The sequence below is a fragment of the Citrus sinensis genome, chromosome 9, assembly GCF_022201045.2.
Source record: "Citrus sinensis cultivar Valencia sweet orange chromosome 9, DVS_A1.0, whole genome shotgun sequence".
NCBI lineage: Eukaryota > Viridiplantae > Streptophyta > Magnoliopsida > Sapindales > Rutaceae > Citrus > Citrus sinensis.
In genome coordinates, this window is record NC_068564.1 from 30,328,145 (window position 1) to 30,348,612 (window position 20,468).

Below are 20,468 nucleotides of genomic sequence, written 5' to 3' on the forward strand. Positions count from 1 at the left end.
CTCAAAATCGAAAAAAAAATGTATTAGTTATTCGGGGATCGGGGACCCTCGGGGATCCCCTGTTATTATTCGGGGAGGGAATGAGGATTCTCTCAAGTAATTCTGACGGGGACGGGGAGGGGATGGGGACATACGTAAAATATCGGGGATGGGTACGGGGAGATCGGTCCCCTCCCCTCCCCTCCCCATTGCCATCCCTATTAAATATCACCACTCAGGAGAATAATCTTGTTCGTCATTTTTTATGTACTGACATACATAATTTTGCATTTCTCATTTGATATTAGTAGATATTTCAATTATTGGTTTGAAATTTTGGCAACGCAACAAGATGAATAATTAATTAATTCAGGGCTGATTAGGAGAAACATATACAATTAATGGGTCAGTAAGTGGTTGTTGAAATTCCTAATTTTCTAGCGATAATGGAATCAAGTTGCTCCGATTTTTCTTAGTTCTTAGAAATTCTGCCGTGATAGAGACATATGTTAGGTATTAGCCTAAACTCAACAAATTAACTCATTCAAGAGAAAAATTTGTCATACTGTTATGCATTTTAGGTATCTGTCTGCTGTCTAATCTTGCTGTTTGTAACACGTACATATTCATATATAGTATTCAAATGAAACATGCAACTGTTGTTGTATACAGAGACTCAATCATTCACAGCCTTGGGAACGAATAATATGACAAAACAAGGAAATTACAAGCCTAACTAAACGATGCTTGAGTAATCATTACATAAGTGCTCTCTCTCTTGGTTTTTTTTTTCTTTTGTCTTTTTTAAAAATTTAAATTATGAAAAATATCTTAGGCACTCCCATTCCAGTATATACATTTTTTTTTTTTTTACTGGATTCTTGTCAAATGTATATTTACTCTTCCATGACTGGTTAAGAGTTATGCGTGATTTTTTTATATGGATGAGAGTTGTATACATTTGGAGCACCTAAAACTTTTACTCTTAATAATCTATCGGAGACATAGGCATTTTGATGCACTGCCTCCGACCATTATAATTTTCACGCCATTTTTTTCCTCGGATTCCTCTTCAGAGTTTGTTTCTTTCCCATTTCTAAGATACACACTGCTCTCGGTCTCATTGGGCACAACATACACAAATGGTCCAACAAATGAATCCTGAAAATCCTGAAGTGAGTCCAACACACGAACCACGTAGCTCATTGTTGGCCTATGCCTTGGATGATGGCTCAAGCATTTGAAAGCCGTGGCAGCTGCCTTTTGGGCTCCTTTAATAGGAAATTGCCCTTCGAGTCTAGGATCAATAAGCCTTTCCAGCTTTCTGGGTTCCTTTAACAATGGCCTTGCCCACTCCGCAAGGCTCTGCTCGCGACCAAGGCGGGTGTTATCCATGGCCCGTTTGCCTGTCAGCAACTCTAGCAGAACTACTCCAAAGCTGTACACATCACTCATTGTTGTCAAGTGACCTGAAATTAGAATATTGAACTGGGTCGGGTTAATTTCATTCATTTTAAATTCTTATACAATAAAAAACATTTAAGGACCTTCCCAAAGTCAGATTGCGGCAAGCTACTTCATTTCGAGATGTGTTTGGTGGGATAGTTGCTTGAAGATATAAAACTAGTGGATGGTGTAATAAATTTATGTGCACAGTTTCAAAACCAAATCACAGTCACATCCAATGAGTTATTTAACTATAATATCAATAACAGGGTTTAAAGTACCAGTCATGACATATTCAGGAGCAGCATAGCCTTGTGTGCCCATGACACGTGTAATCACGTGTGTTTCTTCTCCTTCAGGGCCATCCTTGGCCAGCCCGAAATCAGAAAGTTTTGCAGTGTAGTCCTGCAAAATCGTGCAAGAATCAAACACTCGGAACTCAAAAATAAACTAGAATTTTGCTAAAGTGCCAACTCTTGGATCAAAAAAACGATGCCTACAGAGTCCAGTAGAATGTTTGATGCTTTAAAATCGCGGTATATAACTGGTTTATCTTCCCCGTGCAGAAAGGCTAGGCCCTTTGCTGCCCCCAACGCGATTTTCATCCTTGTTGACCAAGGCAAGGCAGCAGAATAACCTGCAAATTAGTGTCCAACATATAACAACTTAGTGAGCATAAACACAATGCAACAGGATAATTTGAACATTTTGGCCATTTATGAACATCTATATATGTAAACATATATACTTCTGAAAAGTTGATTGTGTAAGCTGCCTCTTGGCATGTATGCGTAGACCAGAAGCCTATACTCTTCCTCCCAGCAGTATCCGATCAATTTAACAAGATGGGGATGCCTCAGCTGTCCAAGAAATATTATTTCTGCCTACAAAAATGACAAAAAGAAGGAGAAATTAATATAATGAACATCTCTAGAACTTATCAAACCACGTCTTGTTAATTATTGATTCATTCTTAAATAAATTCTTTTTACCATCCACTCCTTGTGCCCTTGCGTGCCGTCCAAGTCAAGTGCCTTAACAGCAACTGGCTGTGCCTCCAACCCTGGCTTAAGTTTTTCATCAACGAATCCCTTGTACACAGGACCAAACCCGCCCTCGCCAAGCAAATTGCTCCTGGAGAAATTTGATGTTATTAGTCTTAGCTCCGCGAGCGTGAATACGTGAAGCTTTGAGCCAATGACAGAGTTGGAGAGATCATCGGCAGAGAGAGGCGAGCTTGGATTGCTTACATCTGAAAGGCACAGCCTTTGAAATGAAGTTTGCTTATCAACTTGCTCGTTATTAGCATTGGATTCTGGCATGGAGCTCTTGTAACAACTTAAGGTGATAGATTTCCAAGTAAGCTTCTTCTTCATCGTCACGTTCATTTTGCATCAAGTATATATGCAATTAAATTTTCTCAACGCTCAAAAAAATTTGGCGCTCTGAAAAAGAAGACTAGCAAGAAGAGAGAAGACGAGGTGGTTGAAATTAATTAATGCACTTGTCGATGGGGAATATCACTAAATACTAGCTGGCTAGCTTTGTTTGAAGGCTGCCGAGACCTTATATTTCATTCACTCACCTACTACCCTTCTCAAATGCCATCTTAATAGAAAGAGTATTCAATGACTTTTGTCAATTTCATATACGTACGCCTTATATATTTGTTATGTTCAGCTGTGTAATTAGTTTTGGTTAGATAGAAAATGACTAGATACATCTTGACTATGCACTATAGAAAATTGCAAAAGAAAAGCAATTTAATCTCTAGCTACAAAATTGAGATATATCTATGATTAAAGATTTTCAGAGTGAAAAAATTCTTAAATAGCTGCTCTTTTTCTATTAACTCTTTGCCATGTATATGCTTCAACTTGACATTCAACTGGATCCGTTTCTTTTAAGTTTTAAGTTTAGGGTCAAGCGACAACATCACACGTTAATTGAGACATAGTATGTAGTTTAACAAGTGGTTCTATGTTTGATCTTAAGCTGTTGGGCCATGGGACAACTCAATACGGACATGTTAACCCTTTCCTACTTCTAACTAGCTATCCATGACTTGTCAACTTTTTTCTGATTAATTAAACTTCTGTCTCTTTATTAGATGGTAATCACTTCTTTATTTCTATTCGTTTCCCTAAACAATATAATTAAAGAAAGCGTGAAAGCAACACTTTTATTAAAACAAAAAAAACAAATTCCTTATAAAATTATGGTTCTATTTTCTAACTTTAATGTGCAAAAAATTAAGGCCACAATTTTTTTTTCCCCTTAGAATTCTCACGAAAAATAATAGTAATCAGGAAAACTAAAATCTTATCTCTACTAAAATAAGGATAAGAAGTGTCTGAAGAGCGACTCTTTAACAAATTCGTTATTGAAATCTCCGTTGCAGTAAACTTTTTGACATGAAATAATAATAATAGTTGTCAAAACAGTGACTTTTCCTCTTTTCCTAGGAGGAGAAACAAGGCAATGAGCCGCATGTCAAATTTAATATTGCCTTAGTTAAGTTAACGATTACAAAACTTCACATGATAAAGCCGGCCGAAAGGTCAGGGTCAGATCTCACCAACCGGAAAGTACAAATTTCTTTGCTTAGGTTCCTAATTAAAATTGTACTCTGCTGATATGATGTACAATTGCAGTAAACGCTTCTAGAACCCGGACACTGTCTTGCTAATCTGAAACCCTTTAAATACGAAGAAAAAGAGCTAGCAAGTATTAAAACAATTGTAATTGGCATATCATTGGATTAGGACGAAACTAATGTATAATTAACCAACATATCAAAGATGCTAATTGCCTTTGTTCATTAGAAAAAAAGGGTCAAAATCAAAATGGTGAACAAATCAATCTACCCGCAACCACCATTTTCTCTATCATGAAAATTTACCAAACCCCACAATTCGAAAATCTATGCAGGATTGAATTGCAATTGCTGCTAAATTACTGTTGTGGCAATTGCAATTTTCTTTTTAACAATTAATATGTATTAAGCGATTGACTAAAACGACTCTGGTTTGAAACATGCTTATTTAATAATCATGCATGCTTTTACTTAATTACTGACATCCACAGCTAAGGGCATCGTAATCTCTATTGTTTTATCCTGTATTAATTCATGTTCATCATCATAATCAGTTATCAATTACAAATTTGATTACAGCTTAAAGCAGAAGTTCGGGTAACCTATGTTTGGTTAGAAGAAATGAGAGGAGATGAATGGAAATAATACAGGGAGACAAAAAATAAGGGAAAAAAAAAAGAAAATCAATCTTAATTTCATTATTTAAAATGGTTATGTCGTGATAATATTTTATAACGGTTCAAACTTAAAAGTTGGGTCAACACTTCAATCTAGAACATACTCGAAATCAATAAGAAAAGGAGTACACATATATATATGGATAAGCTTATGAATTAATTAACAATGATTAAAGTGGGAGCACGAATGTCATCGTGCTGTTTTCCTTAAGTCAAAAATCTGGCAGCTTACCTTCGTTTTTTATTTCTAAAAACAAATCAGGTTCGCAGTAGGTAATTTAGTGGAATTATAAGCTGTACGTAGACTTGTCCCTCTTGAATAACACAGACTTTCAAATTGAAAATGGCAATTATATTATATTCAAAGATATTTTTTAATTAATAACCAACCCATAATAAAGTGGGTGTTTGCCACGCGTCAACCAGGGCTTTCGCCTGTCCCGGATTGACAAGAGGAACAGCTTTATCATGTCTTAAATCTGAAAACGTGCATGTTCCATTCTCTCGACCGCCTTCCGAAACAATCGGATATTAATTTGATGCCAATGATTGAATGAATACTAACTGTCCAGTTTGACTACAAACTATTGTTTTTCTTCCTCGTCGGTTTAGGGTTTCTCAAATTAAACTGTCGAAAACGTTGATTATGCTCTGTTGCAGGTCAGTCTACTTGGTTGCTCGCGCTTAATTTTGGCGTAATGGCGATATTCTAATTTGTTCTAAGTTTTATAATTGGACATAGAAACCTTTCATATGATGGGGGTTGTCGATATATTAACCATTGCTCTGCTATGTGATATTCATGGTGCTACCGCAAAACATACTTTATTTAAAAATGGTGATGATGAAAACACAAATTCCACGCTTTTAACCCGACGCAAGTGGAAAAAACTTATTCTATACGTTCACCACGAACGGCTTGGCCTCCTTCAAAGTTTCCAACATAATAAATTCTCATTAAATTTTCAATGAAAGTAAGGTATTCAGGTTTGTTTTATTTGATTGATCCAGCCGATAAAGGTTCATTGTATAGCGAGGTTGCTTCAACTGTTCGTAGGTTTGTGTCAAGATTCGGATGGGCATGCAACTCATGTCATGTGACAATGCACCATATATATATTTGAGTTAGAATATGACATAACAGCATTTTATTTTATTTTTGTAGTGGAATAATCTCTAATATCGCATCGTTAACGTCTCTCAATGATCGCTATCATGTGTATATTCGATTTAAGAAATTATTGGGTATGTTATTGTTCTATGGAATAAACGAGAAAATTACATTTTCTTCGAAATTGAACATTTATTTAGCATTCTTATTAAGTACTTAGAATAACGACGTGATGCAACTGTACCGTACGCCCCTCTTGTTTATATTTAATTCATTCCGCTTGGAGAACGTATATAATCTTTATACTCTTAGAGCATATATGAATGCCCATTGCTAATATAGAAAATAAATTCTCCATATATATGAATGTTAACCCCCATAACGATTTAAAAATTAAGTTCATTGGTAATTATCACTAATCCCGTATGGCTAGGTATAACAACCACCGACGGGCATTATGTATGTATGTATGTACATTATACATGGTTAAAGTATAAAAAAGTAAAATTTAGGGGGCGAAAGTGTTAATAAATCATTTAGATGGTTAAATATTAAACTTAATGTTTCCTATTATATTTGTGGACCGAGAAGACTCTAAAGAACATGTTGTCTGTTTGGACGAGAGATCAAAATCAAATTAAGTATATTAGACCGGTGGATTTAGTACGTAGATGTATGATACGGCTTCAAACTAATTATTTTTACACTCAAACTAGATTTGGATCTTGGATACATGTGAAGAGTCATACGAGCCGAACTTGTAAAACTAATTACTCAACTGAATTGCCATACTAACCATCTCCTTCCCTGTGATTCTAGGGATTTAGGATAGGAAGAGGGCTAAGCTTAACTCAAAGATGCTAGAGAAGGGCATTCATTAGAATAACTTTTAATGTGTATTGAGCGAGCAGTTAGTTCAGGTCTTTGTTGTATGATGAGATCTCTCGTTCCAACAGTTTTTCCGTATGAGATGAAGGCTCCTGAGCTCTCCTTGCAGGATGGAAAGTAAGGACGATCAACTGATTTTCATTAAAAGCCACCCTTTTTTGCACCCCTCAAAATTCCTCACAAAACTCTCTCTTTTTTTTAAAATTAAATTGAAATTACATAAATAATTAAAGAAAAATTAATTATTTTTTTGTCTTAAATAACAATTTAATTAAATCTGAAATACAAAAATTTTCAACAATTTTTTTTACACCCACCCCCATCTTATGATTTATATTTATTTTTAATTTTTAATTGAAAATGTTTTTTAAAGAAAATTATAAGAGTTTTGGAGATATAAAGAATATATTAAGAACAAAATATTTTAGGATTTATATGTATTTTATAATAAAAATTTAAAAGAAATAATATTTTAACTTTGAAATTTTGTGGGAAGATGATTAATTTTTTATATGAGTTTGTATTTTATTAATTAAATTATAGGTATTTTAGGAAATAAAAATCAAAAGGGATGTTAAAAACTCCACGCTTTCGTTTAATGCTGACATGGATTTGTGTGAATTGCGAACTAATAAAGTATAAAGTTGTGAATTACTTTTTTTTCCTAAAAGAGGGAGTGTACTAGGAGAAAGAAACAAGGATTGAAGGGATAAGAATCCTCGTCAATGAAACATTACTATCTAATTATTGCCCACATTTAGATTATTGCGAATGCAAAGAGTAAAAATTTTTCACCAATTAATCGATGATTTGGGATAATTTTTTGTGATAAAAAATTTGGAAACTGCAGTACTATTCAAGTACAAATTATATTTACAATAAGCCAAGTTACACTTAGAGGACTATAAATTTGTGACTTAATTGTTAAATAAACATGTAATTGTATAAGTAACTAAATCATAATCATACACCTAATACAAAAAAAATGTTTAGAAATTAAAAACATGAACTCCCAATTCAAAATCAACATATAAGTGTTCTCTTCTACACAATAAATCTTAGATTCATATTAAATTCAATTAGATTTCTTCATGCCAAACGTGTGTCACCTGCAACTGCGGCTATTAAATTAAAATCATTCATAAAACATTAATTATAAAGAGATGGGAGTGTCACGCTATAATTTGGATCGTGAAAAACTCGGAAGAGGGTTAGTTGAGTGGGTCAGCTTCAAAGTTCAAACCAACTCACACCTCTCTGTTTATTATTCCCACAAAATTATAAAATTTTCTTTCCACTACTAAATCAACACGAAACAAGTCACTGTATTTCCTCCATAATTTTTTCCTGATACTGATATTGTACATTTCATGAGAAGATTACTAATATCAACAATCATAAATTTTTGTTGAAATTATTCTTGATATATGGTACGGTTCAAATTTTGACCTAAAGTTTTATTTTCATTAATATTAGAAACAATAAATGGTCCGCTCTCATTAACGGGTGAAATGTCTATTTCTGCTCAATTAAATAATTGAACCAGGAAGGATTGAGTTCCCAAGAGATACAAAAATGTTATATCTCAATCTATATAAAAATTTGAAGTTTCGATTTTTTTTTTTAAAAAGAGGGATTTAATTGAAATAGGGATTTGATGACGGAATATGGTTAGTAGTGCTTCTTCGTACGTTGAGAAAGCACTAGATCTTAAGTTGCACAAATTAAATCTCCAACCCAATTTCCATACTCTTGGTATTTATATTTCTTTAGGTAAACAACCACCAAAATTAAACCCTCTCCATAATATGTATGTATCCTCCATCTTTAAAGACACCAAAATTAATTAACTCCTAATAAATAATTTTCCCAAATTAATCCTCAAATATATACATGCAGCTCTCATCACATTCGCATCACCTAACACTCACTTTCACTCACAAAGAAGCCCATACCGATACTTCTTTTTCCTTCATTTCCTTTCCCATGGCTTCTTAATTAGCTTTTGCCCCCACTGACCCCAACCCCCCCCCCCCCCCCCCCCACCAAAAAAAAAAAGGAAGAGAGAACCCTGATGGCACCTTCATTTCTAAGCCTAGTTTCTCTGTACAGCATATATCTCCGGCGCTGCTTCGCCAGCGCTGGGCTCTCGTCACAAACCATCGACATAGACGATGAAACCACCCTTCACTTCTGGGGTCCAAAACTTGAGGACGATCACAAAACCCTAAAAAAGCCATCACTCGTTCTCATCCACGGCTTCGGTCCCGAGGCCATCTGGCAGTGGCGCAAGCAAGTCCAATTCTTCGCCCCTCACTTCAACGTCTACGTCCCCGACCTAATCTTCTTTGGCCACTCCACCACACGCTCTATCCAAAGAACCGAACTCTTCCAGGCGGCCTCCCTCGGGAAACTGCTCGAGAAGATCGGCGTCGAGAGGTTTTCGGTCGTGGGCACGAGCTACGGTGGGTTCGTGGCGTATCACATGGCGAGAATGTGGCCGGAGAGAGTGGGGAAAGTGATCATAGCTAGCTCCGGCGTTAACATGAAACGGGGTGATAATGAAGCCCTGGTGAAGAGGGCCAACTTGGAGAGAATTGACCACCTCATGTTGCCGGAATCGGCATCGCAGTTGAGGACGTTGACCGGATTAGCCGTGTCCAAGAATCTCGACATCGTTCCTGATTTTTTCTTCAATGATTTTGTCCATGTAAGTGTTTTTTTTTTTTTTTGAAATATTTTTTTAATATATTAAAAATTTCGTCACCGTCGAAGATCGTTCGTGGTTCTAAATAATTAATAACGCTGTTGGCCCCATAGTGACTGGGGTTGGTGCCATGCAAAATGGAGGTGTGTATTGGCCTGGCCATACATTATTTAATATTAAGTACAAATGTTGGTGCTCTATTAGGTGGGACTTGTTGGTGTGGACAATTATATTTGTTGCACACAAAGTCTTGTTTGGTCGGTCCAATCTGACGAAATATAATCTCGATATAAAAAAATGTTCACCCCCAGTCGACCTCTCTTGATTATTTATTTATTTTTTATAACCAATCGATCTCGTTTGAATTAACTTTTAAAACTTTTGAGGTTAATTATGTGTGCTCGTTTGTCTTATGATTAAAAATTTGGTTATTTTTTGTTAGTTTGTTGTAATAGTTATAGAATATGACAGCTTTTGTTTTTTTTTCTTTTTATCTGAAATCTGAATGGGTTTAAATTTAGTTGAAATTTAAATTGGTCCGAATATATATCTAAATGATATATTTATTTTTCTTTTTTCAATATCTGAATATAAGTATTAAGTTGTTTTTTTTTAACATATGAAATGTGATATCTTGACATATATAATCTCAAGTGTAATCACTCTCATTTGTTTTTAATGCAGACACATTATTAAGGGTGTGGTTTAATGGAGTTAATTTTCAATGCACTATAAAATGATGCAGTAGCATTAAAATCTAACTCTATTAAACCATACGGCTTAACAGTGTTAGCATGAAAAAAATAAAGGTGTCCGCACTAGAGAAGGGTTGATTGATGATTATATTTATTGGTTAAACACATGAGAAGTTATAAATAAATTATTTATTAGTAAAAAAAATTGATAATGTTTACCTTAACAAAGCATGAACAATAAAACATATATCTAACACCTGTATTTTTTTTTTACATTAATATATGATACTTATAATGTTATTTTTAGTATATTCTATTGATAATTTTTTCTTGTTAATTACATAAGCCAATAAAAAATTGTTTATTCATTTGAATTAAAGTTAATGTATTAAATTAAATTCAAAATCTATTATAAAAATAGTAAATAGAAATATAAAAAGATGGACTTATTATAAAACACACTCACCTAAAGTTCTATTATGTTTAAAATTTTCATTCATAAAAAAAAATTAATTGTTGAGTGCACTTATATAACAAAAAAATAGGATAAATAAAAAAAATAATAAAAGGATAATCTAAATAATATGAAATAAATTTATTTAATAGGGATATTAATGAGAGAGATTATAAAAGTTCCATTGAGATGTTTTGTCATTCATATTAAAATTCATAATATTTAACTTTTTCCATTTAAACCTAAACGTCTTATAATCAATTATAAGTGATAGAAAACTAACAAATTCAAAATTGTAAATGTTTGAAAATAATTAAAATTCAGACTTCAAATAAAAAACAAACCCCTATATTTATGTATGTATTAAGGTGAAAGTTAGGAAGTTAGAAGAAAATATGTAGGCTGGATTCAAATTGGTTCATGTAGCGGATACATTATTAAGCTATGCAGTTGAATATAATTATTTTTTAATAAATTATAAAACCGTGCGATTTAATAACATTAAGAATTTATTATAATTTAAGAAATGCCTCGTATAATATAGTTAAGACAGAAATATTGCGTCGCTAAGTTTATGATTACATTATACGTATGTACTTAAGGTAGCTAGGTTAATTTTGATATAATTATTTTTAAGTTAAAAAGTAGAAAATGATTATTTAATTATGCATGGATGTACAGAATCTGTACTCGGAAAATAGGCAGGAGAAGAAGGAACTCTTAAAAGGACTAACTCTTGGAAAGGAAGAGACAGTAACACTTTCCCCACTGGAACAGGTATTATAAGTGAAGGAACATTCATCATAACAGCAATATATATTTATTGTTCTTTTCCAGATTTTACTGTAAAATTTTTAAAATTTTACTCACATAGTGATGCTGATAAATGTTATCGTTCTTAACCTCATTGTAATAAAACGTAAATATAGGATGTTTTGATTGTATGGGGGGACCAAGACCAGATATTTCCATTGAAGATGGCTACTGAACTCAAGGAGTAAGTAACCCCACTCTTGCTTCAATTCAACTGCTTCCCCTATTAGTCATTTTACATATCATTTATGGTAAATGTCTTTTCCAGATGATAATCTTACAATGAAATTAAGAATATCTAACGTCATTAAAAATTTGTATTAGGAGACTCATACATATGAGAATTTTTATCAACATGAATGAAAAGCTTTTGAGAATTATTTTGTGGCAGGCTTCTCGGGAAGAAGGCAAGGTTGGAGATAATAGAAAACACATCGCATGTGCCCCAAATTGAGAACCCAGGACTGTTCAACAGCATTGTCAAAAATTTCTTACGTGGGTCCTTGTGATTAAGCTTGTGAAATATCACCTCTATTTATTTTGTAATTGCAACTGTAATTTGGATTCGAGAACAGCTCTGTGCTCTCATGAAATTTGAATTGCCATTAAACTGTAGCTGGGGTTATGATTTGCTTCACGTAAATGTCATCTATGTTTGTTAGGTCTTTAGTTGATGATGAGTGTTGCCTAACTTTTGATTTGAGGAAAGCACGAAGTTTCATTTACACGAAATATAATTTATCTAGGTTATGCTATATTGTTGGGAAAAAAAAAAAAGGAAAAGAGATGGGAGCTGATTTCATATATTTAGGGGCTCTATTAAAATCCACTCAACCGGCTAGTTTTGGCCGGATTGGGATAAAAATTTCTGTTTAATTTTTATTCAATAAGGCAGTTGTAACTTTTAAAATGCAGTGCTAAACTAACCTTTAAGAACTGTGTGAGGGATCTGATAAGATGATGGTTGCGGCCGGCTTGAACTGATTAGCTCCTCTCCCTTAGCTTGTTGTAGCGTTGTTGGCCACGGCTTCCCAAGTTTTTCTTTTCGGGCCATTCTTTGAGGTATTTGATGCATTGGGCCTTGGTGACCCTTAGCAGTATTAATTAACACTTGACATTCTTTGTTGCACGCATGCCCAAATGTTCCTAAGAGTTACTCAGAGTACTCCATACTCTCCCATAATTTTTATTACTTAAATTTTAATCATATCATAGGTTATGACTAGGTGAGTAGCAGCGCCACGTGGCAGCCTTTTTTATCGAGAGGCTATGGGTTCTATTACACAATTTTCTGATGAGGGTCTATCACGTGGCTCGTCCCGACGACACTTACATCGACGGTTTTGGTTACGTCTTTAAGATTCTTTCATATTTATGTTTCTTTTTTAAAATTAAAAAAAAAGGAATATTAGCGCGAAACATTAGGCAATAGTTTTTGCATTACCTTTTTCCCTTTTTTTAATTTCTTTAGTAGGTATATTTACGTCATATTTAAAATTGAGGTACCGTAACTTTTAAACTATAGTTGTTGTGAAAAAAATTATAATTATAAAATAAAAATTAATAATACGTAGTAAATATAAATTTTAAATAATAATTTTGATAATATTATTAAAGACATAATATATTTTGTATCATATAATTAAAAAATCATATCAATATAATTTTTAAACTACAACAGATAGAATTTATCAAACACTTTTAGTAACTTTTAAATTATAACTGTTCAACTTTAATTTTAAACGCACTCTTAATATAAAATTATAAAAATAATAAATTAATAAAAACGCGAACGCGATAACCTAAGGGCACACATTTTTCACATTTGATCAATTGATCTATACCACGATTCATGCAACTGGAGACTCAAGGGAGGGAAATAGTCAACAGAATCGGCTTTTTTCTAAAAGTTGTTCCGCAGAGGTCAAATTTTTACTCCACATGTAGATCATTATTTACCATTCACATTATTACCAACTCTCTCAAAAAGTCACTTTCATCTAGAACCGCACGGGCGAACAAAAAAGAAAAACAAAGCTTGATTACCAAAGTAATTGACACGGAAACGTAAATGGATTCGGTGATTAATTCACCTTGTGCGTTGAATTTTTAAAAAAAGAGGTCCCGAATTGATTATCTGATTGGGCCTCGGCATTTTTCAAAAACGGAACTATTTAAATACCAACATTGGTCTCTGGGTGCGGTGTGAATATTTGACATAACAATTAAGGTACTATGGCACCCGAGTTGCCCGCACGTGCGTCCAGGAAAGGAATGGCATAATTTCTCAGGGGTTCCAAAACAAAAAAGAAAAAAGTAATGGGAGATCAATCGGACGGTGATAAAAGGGCTGGTGTAGAAGACAAAAATCTCTTACAATACGACTGCCTGCACAGCAACATGTCTCACGGTCAGACAAAAAAGTCCGAAGTGTATGTGGTTTGGTCGTCGAGTCAGTGACTGAGAGATAGAGAGTACTTTGTTTGTTGGTCATAACAGAGTTGTGTTATTTTCCCAAGAAAACTATATATATAAGTAGTAATATTTTTTTTTTCTTTTTTTACATTATTTTAATTATCTTTTTTCCCTTTGAAACAAATCTTTTTAACCTTGATTGAAACCAAGCAAGCAAGCACAGGCAAAGAAAGCAACCAAGAGAAGCAAGAAGAAGTCGATTGCTTCGCAGCTTTCGGCGCTCTTTCTCTCTCTTACTCTCCCTCCTCTTCAAGATTTATTAGCCAGCCAGCCAGCCAGCCTCCCTCTTCGCTCCACAAAAACACATTTATTTATTTTTCAATTGTTACACACAAACAATTTTTTTTTTGCATAGAATATAACAAGGTATCCATACTGAGCAGCAGCCAAGAACCAACAAGTGCTTTTCTGTGTTCAAAATCACTTAAATCTACGGGGACCCTTCTGGCTGTTTAGCTTAAATAGGACTTTATTTTTATCAGGTAAAGCTTTGAATTTTCCTGAGTTTTTCTCTTTGTAGATCTTTCTTTTCGTTTTCTGTCAGCTGGGTTCAGTTTTGTTCCCAGATCTTTGTATTGCTTTGACTGTAGTAGATCAAGATTTAACTTTTATTTATATATCATTATTTTCTTAAAACTTATCTTGTTAATTTTTCTTTTAACTTTTTTTAGTGAATTTTTTTCCTACAGGTGATGCTAAAATATTTTCCGTAGTTGTATTTTCCTGATTATTTGAAAATTTCATGCTAAATTGGTGGATTACAACTTGTATTGGCTCGCTGGATTTTGTAAATTTTAGCTCTGTTTATCATTTGCTTTGCTTCTGAAGTGGGTTCCCGTATGAATTTTGGGCCGAAAGAGTTATTACTAGAGGCCTAAAACTGAATGTGACTATTGTCTGTATTAATTGTATACATAATGTAACAGGGTTTCTTTTTTGTGTGCATGAATGCTAAATGCAGGAGTCTGCATCAATTTATTATGTGGTATTAATTATCCATACATTCTGCAACGTGTTTTAGCTGATGCTTCTTTCAGTGAGCTCTACTTTAATTCACGTGAATTGTCATGTATTTACAGTATTTTTCAGTAGTGCAATATGTTTCAATTGATCAATTACAATACTATTTTTGGATGAATTTCTTTAAAGTTTCTGGTCAATGTGGCTTTTTGATTTCACTCCATGTTTTGCGGCAATTGCATATTATATTTTCATGGTTTGAGTACCTCCTATATGGAAATATGGCTTAAATATGTTGGCTTCTGCTCATACATGAGTTGGGTATATTTGTCTAACTTTGGGTTGTTGAGCCAATAGCTTGCAACTGTACTACATGACTTTTACTTTGTCCCATGATTCATGATCTAATTTCAGCGAGAATCTAACATGTTCATCATGAGATTAAATGTATGCTCATATGTTTTGAGGGACTGATGGTCTTGACTGCTTAAGCTCTTTGTTTGAGGATGATATTCCTAGTCCTTAATGCTTATATGCTTTTAGACCAGGCCAGCTCAATTAAATTATGATTCAACAGGATAGAAGCAAATTGAAGACACACATGACACTTGGCAGAGCTTGACCATTGCATCTTCTATGCTGTCTATTTTAATAGAAAATATGGGCTTACTCTGCAGCAAAAACAGACGATACAATGCAGCAGATTCTGAAGAGAATGCTCAGGTGAATTATTGTTGATGAAATAACTACTTATATGCCCCTTTTCCCATTGTTTCAAGTATAGCTCTTTTATATTGTGATGAGTAATTCAATATGGGATTAATATTCCATTTATGCATTTACAGACTGCTGAGATTGAAAGACGTATTGAACAAGAAACAAAGGCTGAAAAGCATATTCAGAAACTATTACTACTTGGTGAGTAGAACACAAGACAATCCTTTCTTGTCACTCGATTGTCATTTGTTATGCATACAATTGGTTAAATATTTTGCAGTTTTATTAAACTTGAATTCCAATTATTGAGGGCAGAATATTGGCATCTGGCAAGGTTTTTTTTTTACTTTGCTTTGCCGCATTTTGAGGAATGAAAACATTTTGATAAGTTGTGAACAACCTACACAAGAAAATTGGCACCCTTTGGTAATGAAGTAGATGAGTGGATTGCAAACATGAGGTTGAGATTTATGTTTAGCAAACAATTATTTTTTTCTGTCCTTGCTGAATGCTGATGCCCTCCTTCAGCCACCTAGATTCCCGCCACCTCCTTTACTCTGCTTTTACCTTCTTGAATTTGATTATATTGTGCTTTTATTTTCTGGCCTTAATTCTACTTCCAGTACTTTCAATTGAAAACACTGTTTGTTAGTTCGCATTTTTTTTTGTTTTTCTTTAAGGTTGATCTGTGATATAATCAAAATTTTATGTTGTTTAGGTGCTGGAGAGTCTGGGAAGTCAACAATTTTTAAGCAGGCAAGACTTATTAATGATAGTCCCTTTAGCAAGTGGTTTCATCTTGTACACTAAAAATGCTGATATCTTTATATTTCTGGCGTATAATTCTATGCAGATAAAACTTTTGTTCCAAACTGGCTTTGATGAGGCAGAACTAAAGAGCTATATCTCAGTCATCCATGCCAATGTTTATCAGACTATAAAAGTACGCAATACTTGAAAGGGTGTGTTGGTTATTTCCCTTTTTGAATAATAAAGAGTTAAGAGTGTGTGGCGTCAGCAGTGAATAGTCAAGCATATTAATACTATAAGGGGATGAGTCATAATTTTCTTCTTACAGCTAAATTTGATAGTTGAGGTCCTTCAATATAAATTGTAGTCAATATGCTTGAGCAGGTACTGTATGATGGGTCGAAGGAATTGGCGCAGAATGAAACGGATTCCATGAAGTTTGTTGTATCCAGTGAAAATAAGGTATTCATTTTTTATTCACCATGTAATAAATTGCCCTTGTGTGCCTATGTCTCCTTTTTTGGGTCCAAAAATGTATTCTTCTCCCTAGAAGAAAAAGAATCAGATTGCATGGCTGCTCAAGTTGTGATATATGTTTATCAAATATATAGCTGATCGGATGAATTTTTTTGCTTTTCTATTCTTTGTCTTTTTATGATATGTTGCTTTCTCTATCGTCTGTTAAAGATGTTGTGCGCTCACTAAAGTTGGATTATCTTTCAGGAAATTGGTGAAAAATTATCCGAAATTGGAGGCAGGTTGGATTATCCACGTCTGACTAAAGAGCTTGCAGAGGACATAGAAACACTGTGGGCTGATCCTGCTATTCAGGTGGCTGTTGCATAATGTAGAAGACATATGCTGATTGCTACATCAGTCTCATTGCTTGTCTAAATTATATTGGTTTCACTTTTAAGATTCTTGTTCATAGTTCATTCTATGCGTAGGAAACTTATGCTCATGGTAACGAACTCCAACTTCCAGACTGTGCAAATTATTTCATGGAAAATTTGCAAAGACTGTCCGATGCAAATTATGTTCCAACGAAGGTATCTAATGTATGATTGCCGTGTTTCTTCTAAAAATACACTTAATTGATGATATCTACTTAGATAATTGAGTGGTCCTGTTAGATTGGTGGTCATAAATATAATAGAACTATAGCAGTTTAGTGAGTTATATTTCTGTTCATTCAATATGTTTTGGGTTGCTTGGAGAAGTACACATGTTATAGTATATTAATACTTGAGACATTTCAACATAGTGGGTGTTTTATTGCTAAATTAAATTCCACCTCTAATCATTAACTTCTTGCCTCAGTTTTTGAGTATTAGCCACTTACCCTTTTACATTTTAGCCTTCCTGTGTACAATATTCTCTAACTACACAAAATAAATGCATGAATTTCATGATTCCTTCCAACAGTTTTTTAATCATATTTTGTTGTTGCAGGACGATGTTCTCTATGCAAGAGTTCGTACAACTGGTGTTGTAGAGATTCAGTTCAGGTAAATGTTTCGTTTAAGTGTGGCTGATGTCTAGCACGACTCTTAATCTTGTCTTCAGTAATAACTTTTTCTCAAAATTGCATACATTTGTTACCCAAGTCTTTTTCTTGATGTCGTGCCATGTGATGATGTTTATTTCCATCATAAGTTTGCAAATAAATTTAAACTCAACAGCATTTAGGATATCCTTATGAAGTTGTATGAAATGGTGTGTTTCAATGTTTATTTTTCTTTGCACATATAATAGAATGGTGCATAAAGTATTATTTTTGAGCAATTCAAACTCATGACTACATGTATGTTGCCATATAGTTTTATTAGTGACTAATAGTTAGCCATGTTTTGGCAGCCCTGTTGGAGAACATAAAAAAAGTGGTGAGGTATATAGACTCTTTGATGTTGGAGGCCAAAGAAATGAGAGAAGGAAATGGATCCATCTATTTGAAGGGGTTTCAGCTGTAATATTTTGTGCTGCAATTAGCGAGTAAGAATGTTGTTGCTTTCATTTATCCCTACTAGCTCTGTGTGCATGTAGAGTGTAGGCCACACACAAATGCTAATTAAAGAACTTTTGTGGTGGAATCCTAGATTGACTAAGATCCACAACAACTGTCTTTGTATCATCTTGATCTGATAATTGTGCTGGTTCAGGTATGATCAGACACTCTTTGAGGATGAGCAGAAGAATCGCATGATGGAGACAAAGGAACTCTTTGACTGGGTCCTGAAGCAACCGTGTTTTGAGGTTTTCTTTTGTGCCACTTCTGCTTTGCATATTACTGCATTTGTTGCGTGTGAGCATGTTTCGGGCATGCATTGGCAGACAGTTGGAAATTTTTTTTTTAAAAAAAAAGATATTTTGGTACTCTTTTGCAGAAAACTTCCTTCATGCTGTTTCTAAACAAATTTGATATATTTGAAAAGAAGGTTCTAAAGGTACGTGTTAATAGATTAGTTCACATTTATATTTGTGTGGACAATTTATATCAAGTTTGGGTTATTGATTATCTACATTTAATAGGTGCCACTGAATGTGTGTGAGTGGTTCAAAGATTACCAGCCAGTTTCAACGGGAAAGCAAGAGATTGAGAATGCATATGAGTAAGAATTATTATATGTTTATAGTTATTTTGACATGATATAGGGCAAGTTTGGGCACAAAAGCAGTTTCTGCTTAAAATATAACTTTGCCTCCTTTTCACAATAACCTTAAATATTGGTTAAATGCTACATACACATACATAAGAGCATACTCTATTGCTAACAGTGACTGATGCTCAAAATTTGGGGTTGCGGTAAGCTGGCACCTGACATTAAAGTTTTATTCATCCTTATGTCTATAGCTCATGGGAGTAGTTAGTCTGGCCCGAAGGAGAAGTTATGATAAATTCTCTATTTATAGTGACTTAAAATTTCCTATAATGTGCCAAACTGGAATGCTTTTGAAATTTTTGGCATTTATAGAGATGATTTAGAGCTTTAAATATTTGCCTAGTCTTGTTCATTGTCCCAATGATGATTCCATGTTCTAAACTCTCCATTCAGGTTTGTCAAGAAGAAATTTGAAGAGTTGTATTTTCAAAGCACAGCCCCTGATCGCGTAGACCGGGTCTTCAAAATCTACAGAACCACTGCCCTTGATCCGAAACTTGTGAAAAAGACTTTCAAGCTAGTAGATGAGACTTTGAGACGGAGACATCTTTTTGAGGCGGGCTTGTTGTGACCGAACAGCAAAATAACTCTGAAAAGAATGTTCATAATTTGATGAAGTTGGTCGGACTTTTGGACATCTTTATTAAGTTCCCATTTGTTAACTGCCGGTATGTCATCACATTCCCATACGCAAAAGTTTTGAATTTTCTATTGTTGATTTTTTTTTCCAACAGGATCCAAGGAAGAATCTTTCTCCATAAGATATTTATTGACTGCTTATTTTGTATCAAGTATTAATTCAGAAACACAATTCAGAATTTGTCTTCTTGTCTGTATTCTTTCGGAGCGGGCGCTGGACCTAAGCTTAAGAAAAGATCATCATGTTTTCTCATGTTTTCTTAATTTCTTCTACGCTCAATTATTTCATTGTGTCTGTAAGCGTAAAATACATGATCTTCTTGTCTCTTAGTTTGAAGGACTTTAATGTAATAAGGATTTTTTTTTTTTTTTTTTTATAAATGCAAATCATCAGTTAAATCCATTGGGACTTTCCACAACCTCCCACATTTTGAGAAAAAATTAAAAAAAAAAGAAGAGTAATAAGTGACAAGTGGGTTATCTTAATAAGCCTTAATTTTAGGTCATTTTCACAACATCATATTATGCGATGTGAAAATAATAATTTTCAGTGAGCACCGATGTGATGTAAAGTCATTTTCTTCAATGACGAAAAAGGAATATTAAAGTTGGTATTCTTTGATTCTCATGCTCCACGAGCACCCCACCACGAAGTTAATATTAGATTAATAGTGAAAGTGAAGGTTGAGGAAGAAAAGTTAAAAGAAAATCAAAATCACTTGGTCATTTTCTTCTTTTTTTTTTGTTGAGGGAATACAAAGATCTTCCTTGCAATTTGGTTTCTTCCTTACAAAACCTTGTGTCTCGTCAAAGCTCTTTTAATTTTATTTTTTTTAACCGTCAACTTTGTGGAAGTAGACAAAAGGGTGCATGTAACATCAAAATCAAATAAAAGGGTCGG

General features: G+C 34.0%; 3 protein-coding genes across 7 annotated transcripts; 2 read left to right on the forward strand and 1 right to left on the reverse strand.

Moving 5' to 3' along the window:
• Positions 1 to 662: 662 nt before the first annotated feature.
• On the reverse strand, positions 663 to 2,979 carry LOC102622844 (serine/threonine-protein kinase RIPK). Its single transcript, XM_006474612.3, has 5 exons — positions 2,418 to 2,979; positions 2,174 to 2,309; positions 1,926 to 2,062; positions 1,707 to 1,830; positions 663 to 1,448 (listed from the first exon to the last, which is right to left on the reverse strand). Exons 1-5 carry the CDS (start codon positions 2,811 to 2,813, stop codon positions 973 to 975), a joined length of 1,269 nt encoding a protein of 422 aa, XP_006474675.2. The 5' UTR covers positions 2,814 to 2,979; the 3' UTR covers positions 663 to 972.
• Positions 2,980 to 8,561: 5,582 nt separating this feature from the next.
• LOC102622952 (uncharacterized) lies at positions 8,562 to 12,040 on the forward strand. The gene is made up of 4 exons (XM_006474450.4): positions 8,562 to 9,407; positions 11,235 to 11,330; positions 11,483 to 11,550; positions 11,758 to 12,040. The coding sequence occupies exons 1-4, from the start codon at positions 8,772 to 8,774 to the stop codon at positions 11,873 to 11,875; spliced, it is 918 nt and encodes a 305-aa protein (XP_006474513.1). The 5' UTR covers positions 8,562 to 8,771; the 3' UTR covers positions 11,876 to 12,040.
• Positions 12,041 to 13,954: 1,914 nt separating this feature from the next.
• Positions 13,955 to 19,820, forward strand: LOC102622251 (guanine nucleotide-binding protein alpha-1 subunit). 5 transcript variants are annotated; one of them, XM_015529038.3, is made up of 14 exons: positions 13,955 to 14,323; positions 15,345 to 15,524; positions 15,647 to 15,719; positions 16,237 to 16,274; positions 16,372 to 16,461; positions 16,653 to 16,730; positions 16,992 to 17,099; positions 17,216 to 17,326; positions 17,721 to 17,776; positions 18,126 to 18,260; positions 18,428 to 18,521; positions 18,653 to 18,712; positions 18,798 to 18,877; positions 19,322 to 19,820. In XM_015529038.3, exons 2-14 carry the CDS (start codon positions 15,438 to 15,440, stop codon positions 19,497 to 19,499), a joined length of 1,188 nt encoding a protein of 395 aa, XP_015384524.1. In that variant the 5' UTR covers positions 13,955 to 14,323; positions 15,345 to 15,437; the 3' UTR covers positions 19,500 to 19,820. The 5 variants fall into 5 exon arrangements, with proteins under 5 accessions (XP_015384524.1, XP_015384525.1, XP_015384523.1 ...); XM_015529039.3 differs by having other exon boundaries at positions 15,350 to 15,524; XM_015529037.3 differs by having other exon boundaries at positions 15,379 to 15,524.
• The last annotated feature ends 648 nt before the right edge of the window (positions 19,821 to 20,468 follow it).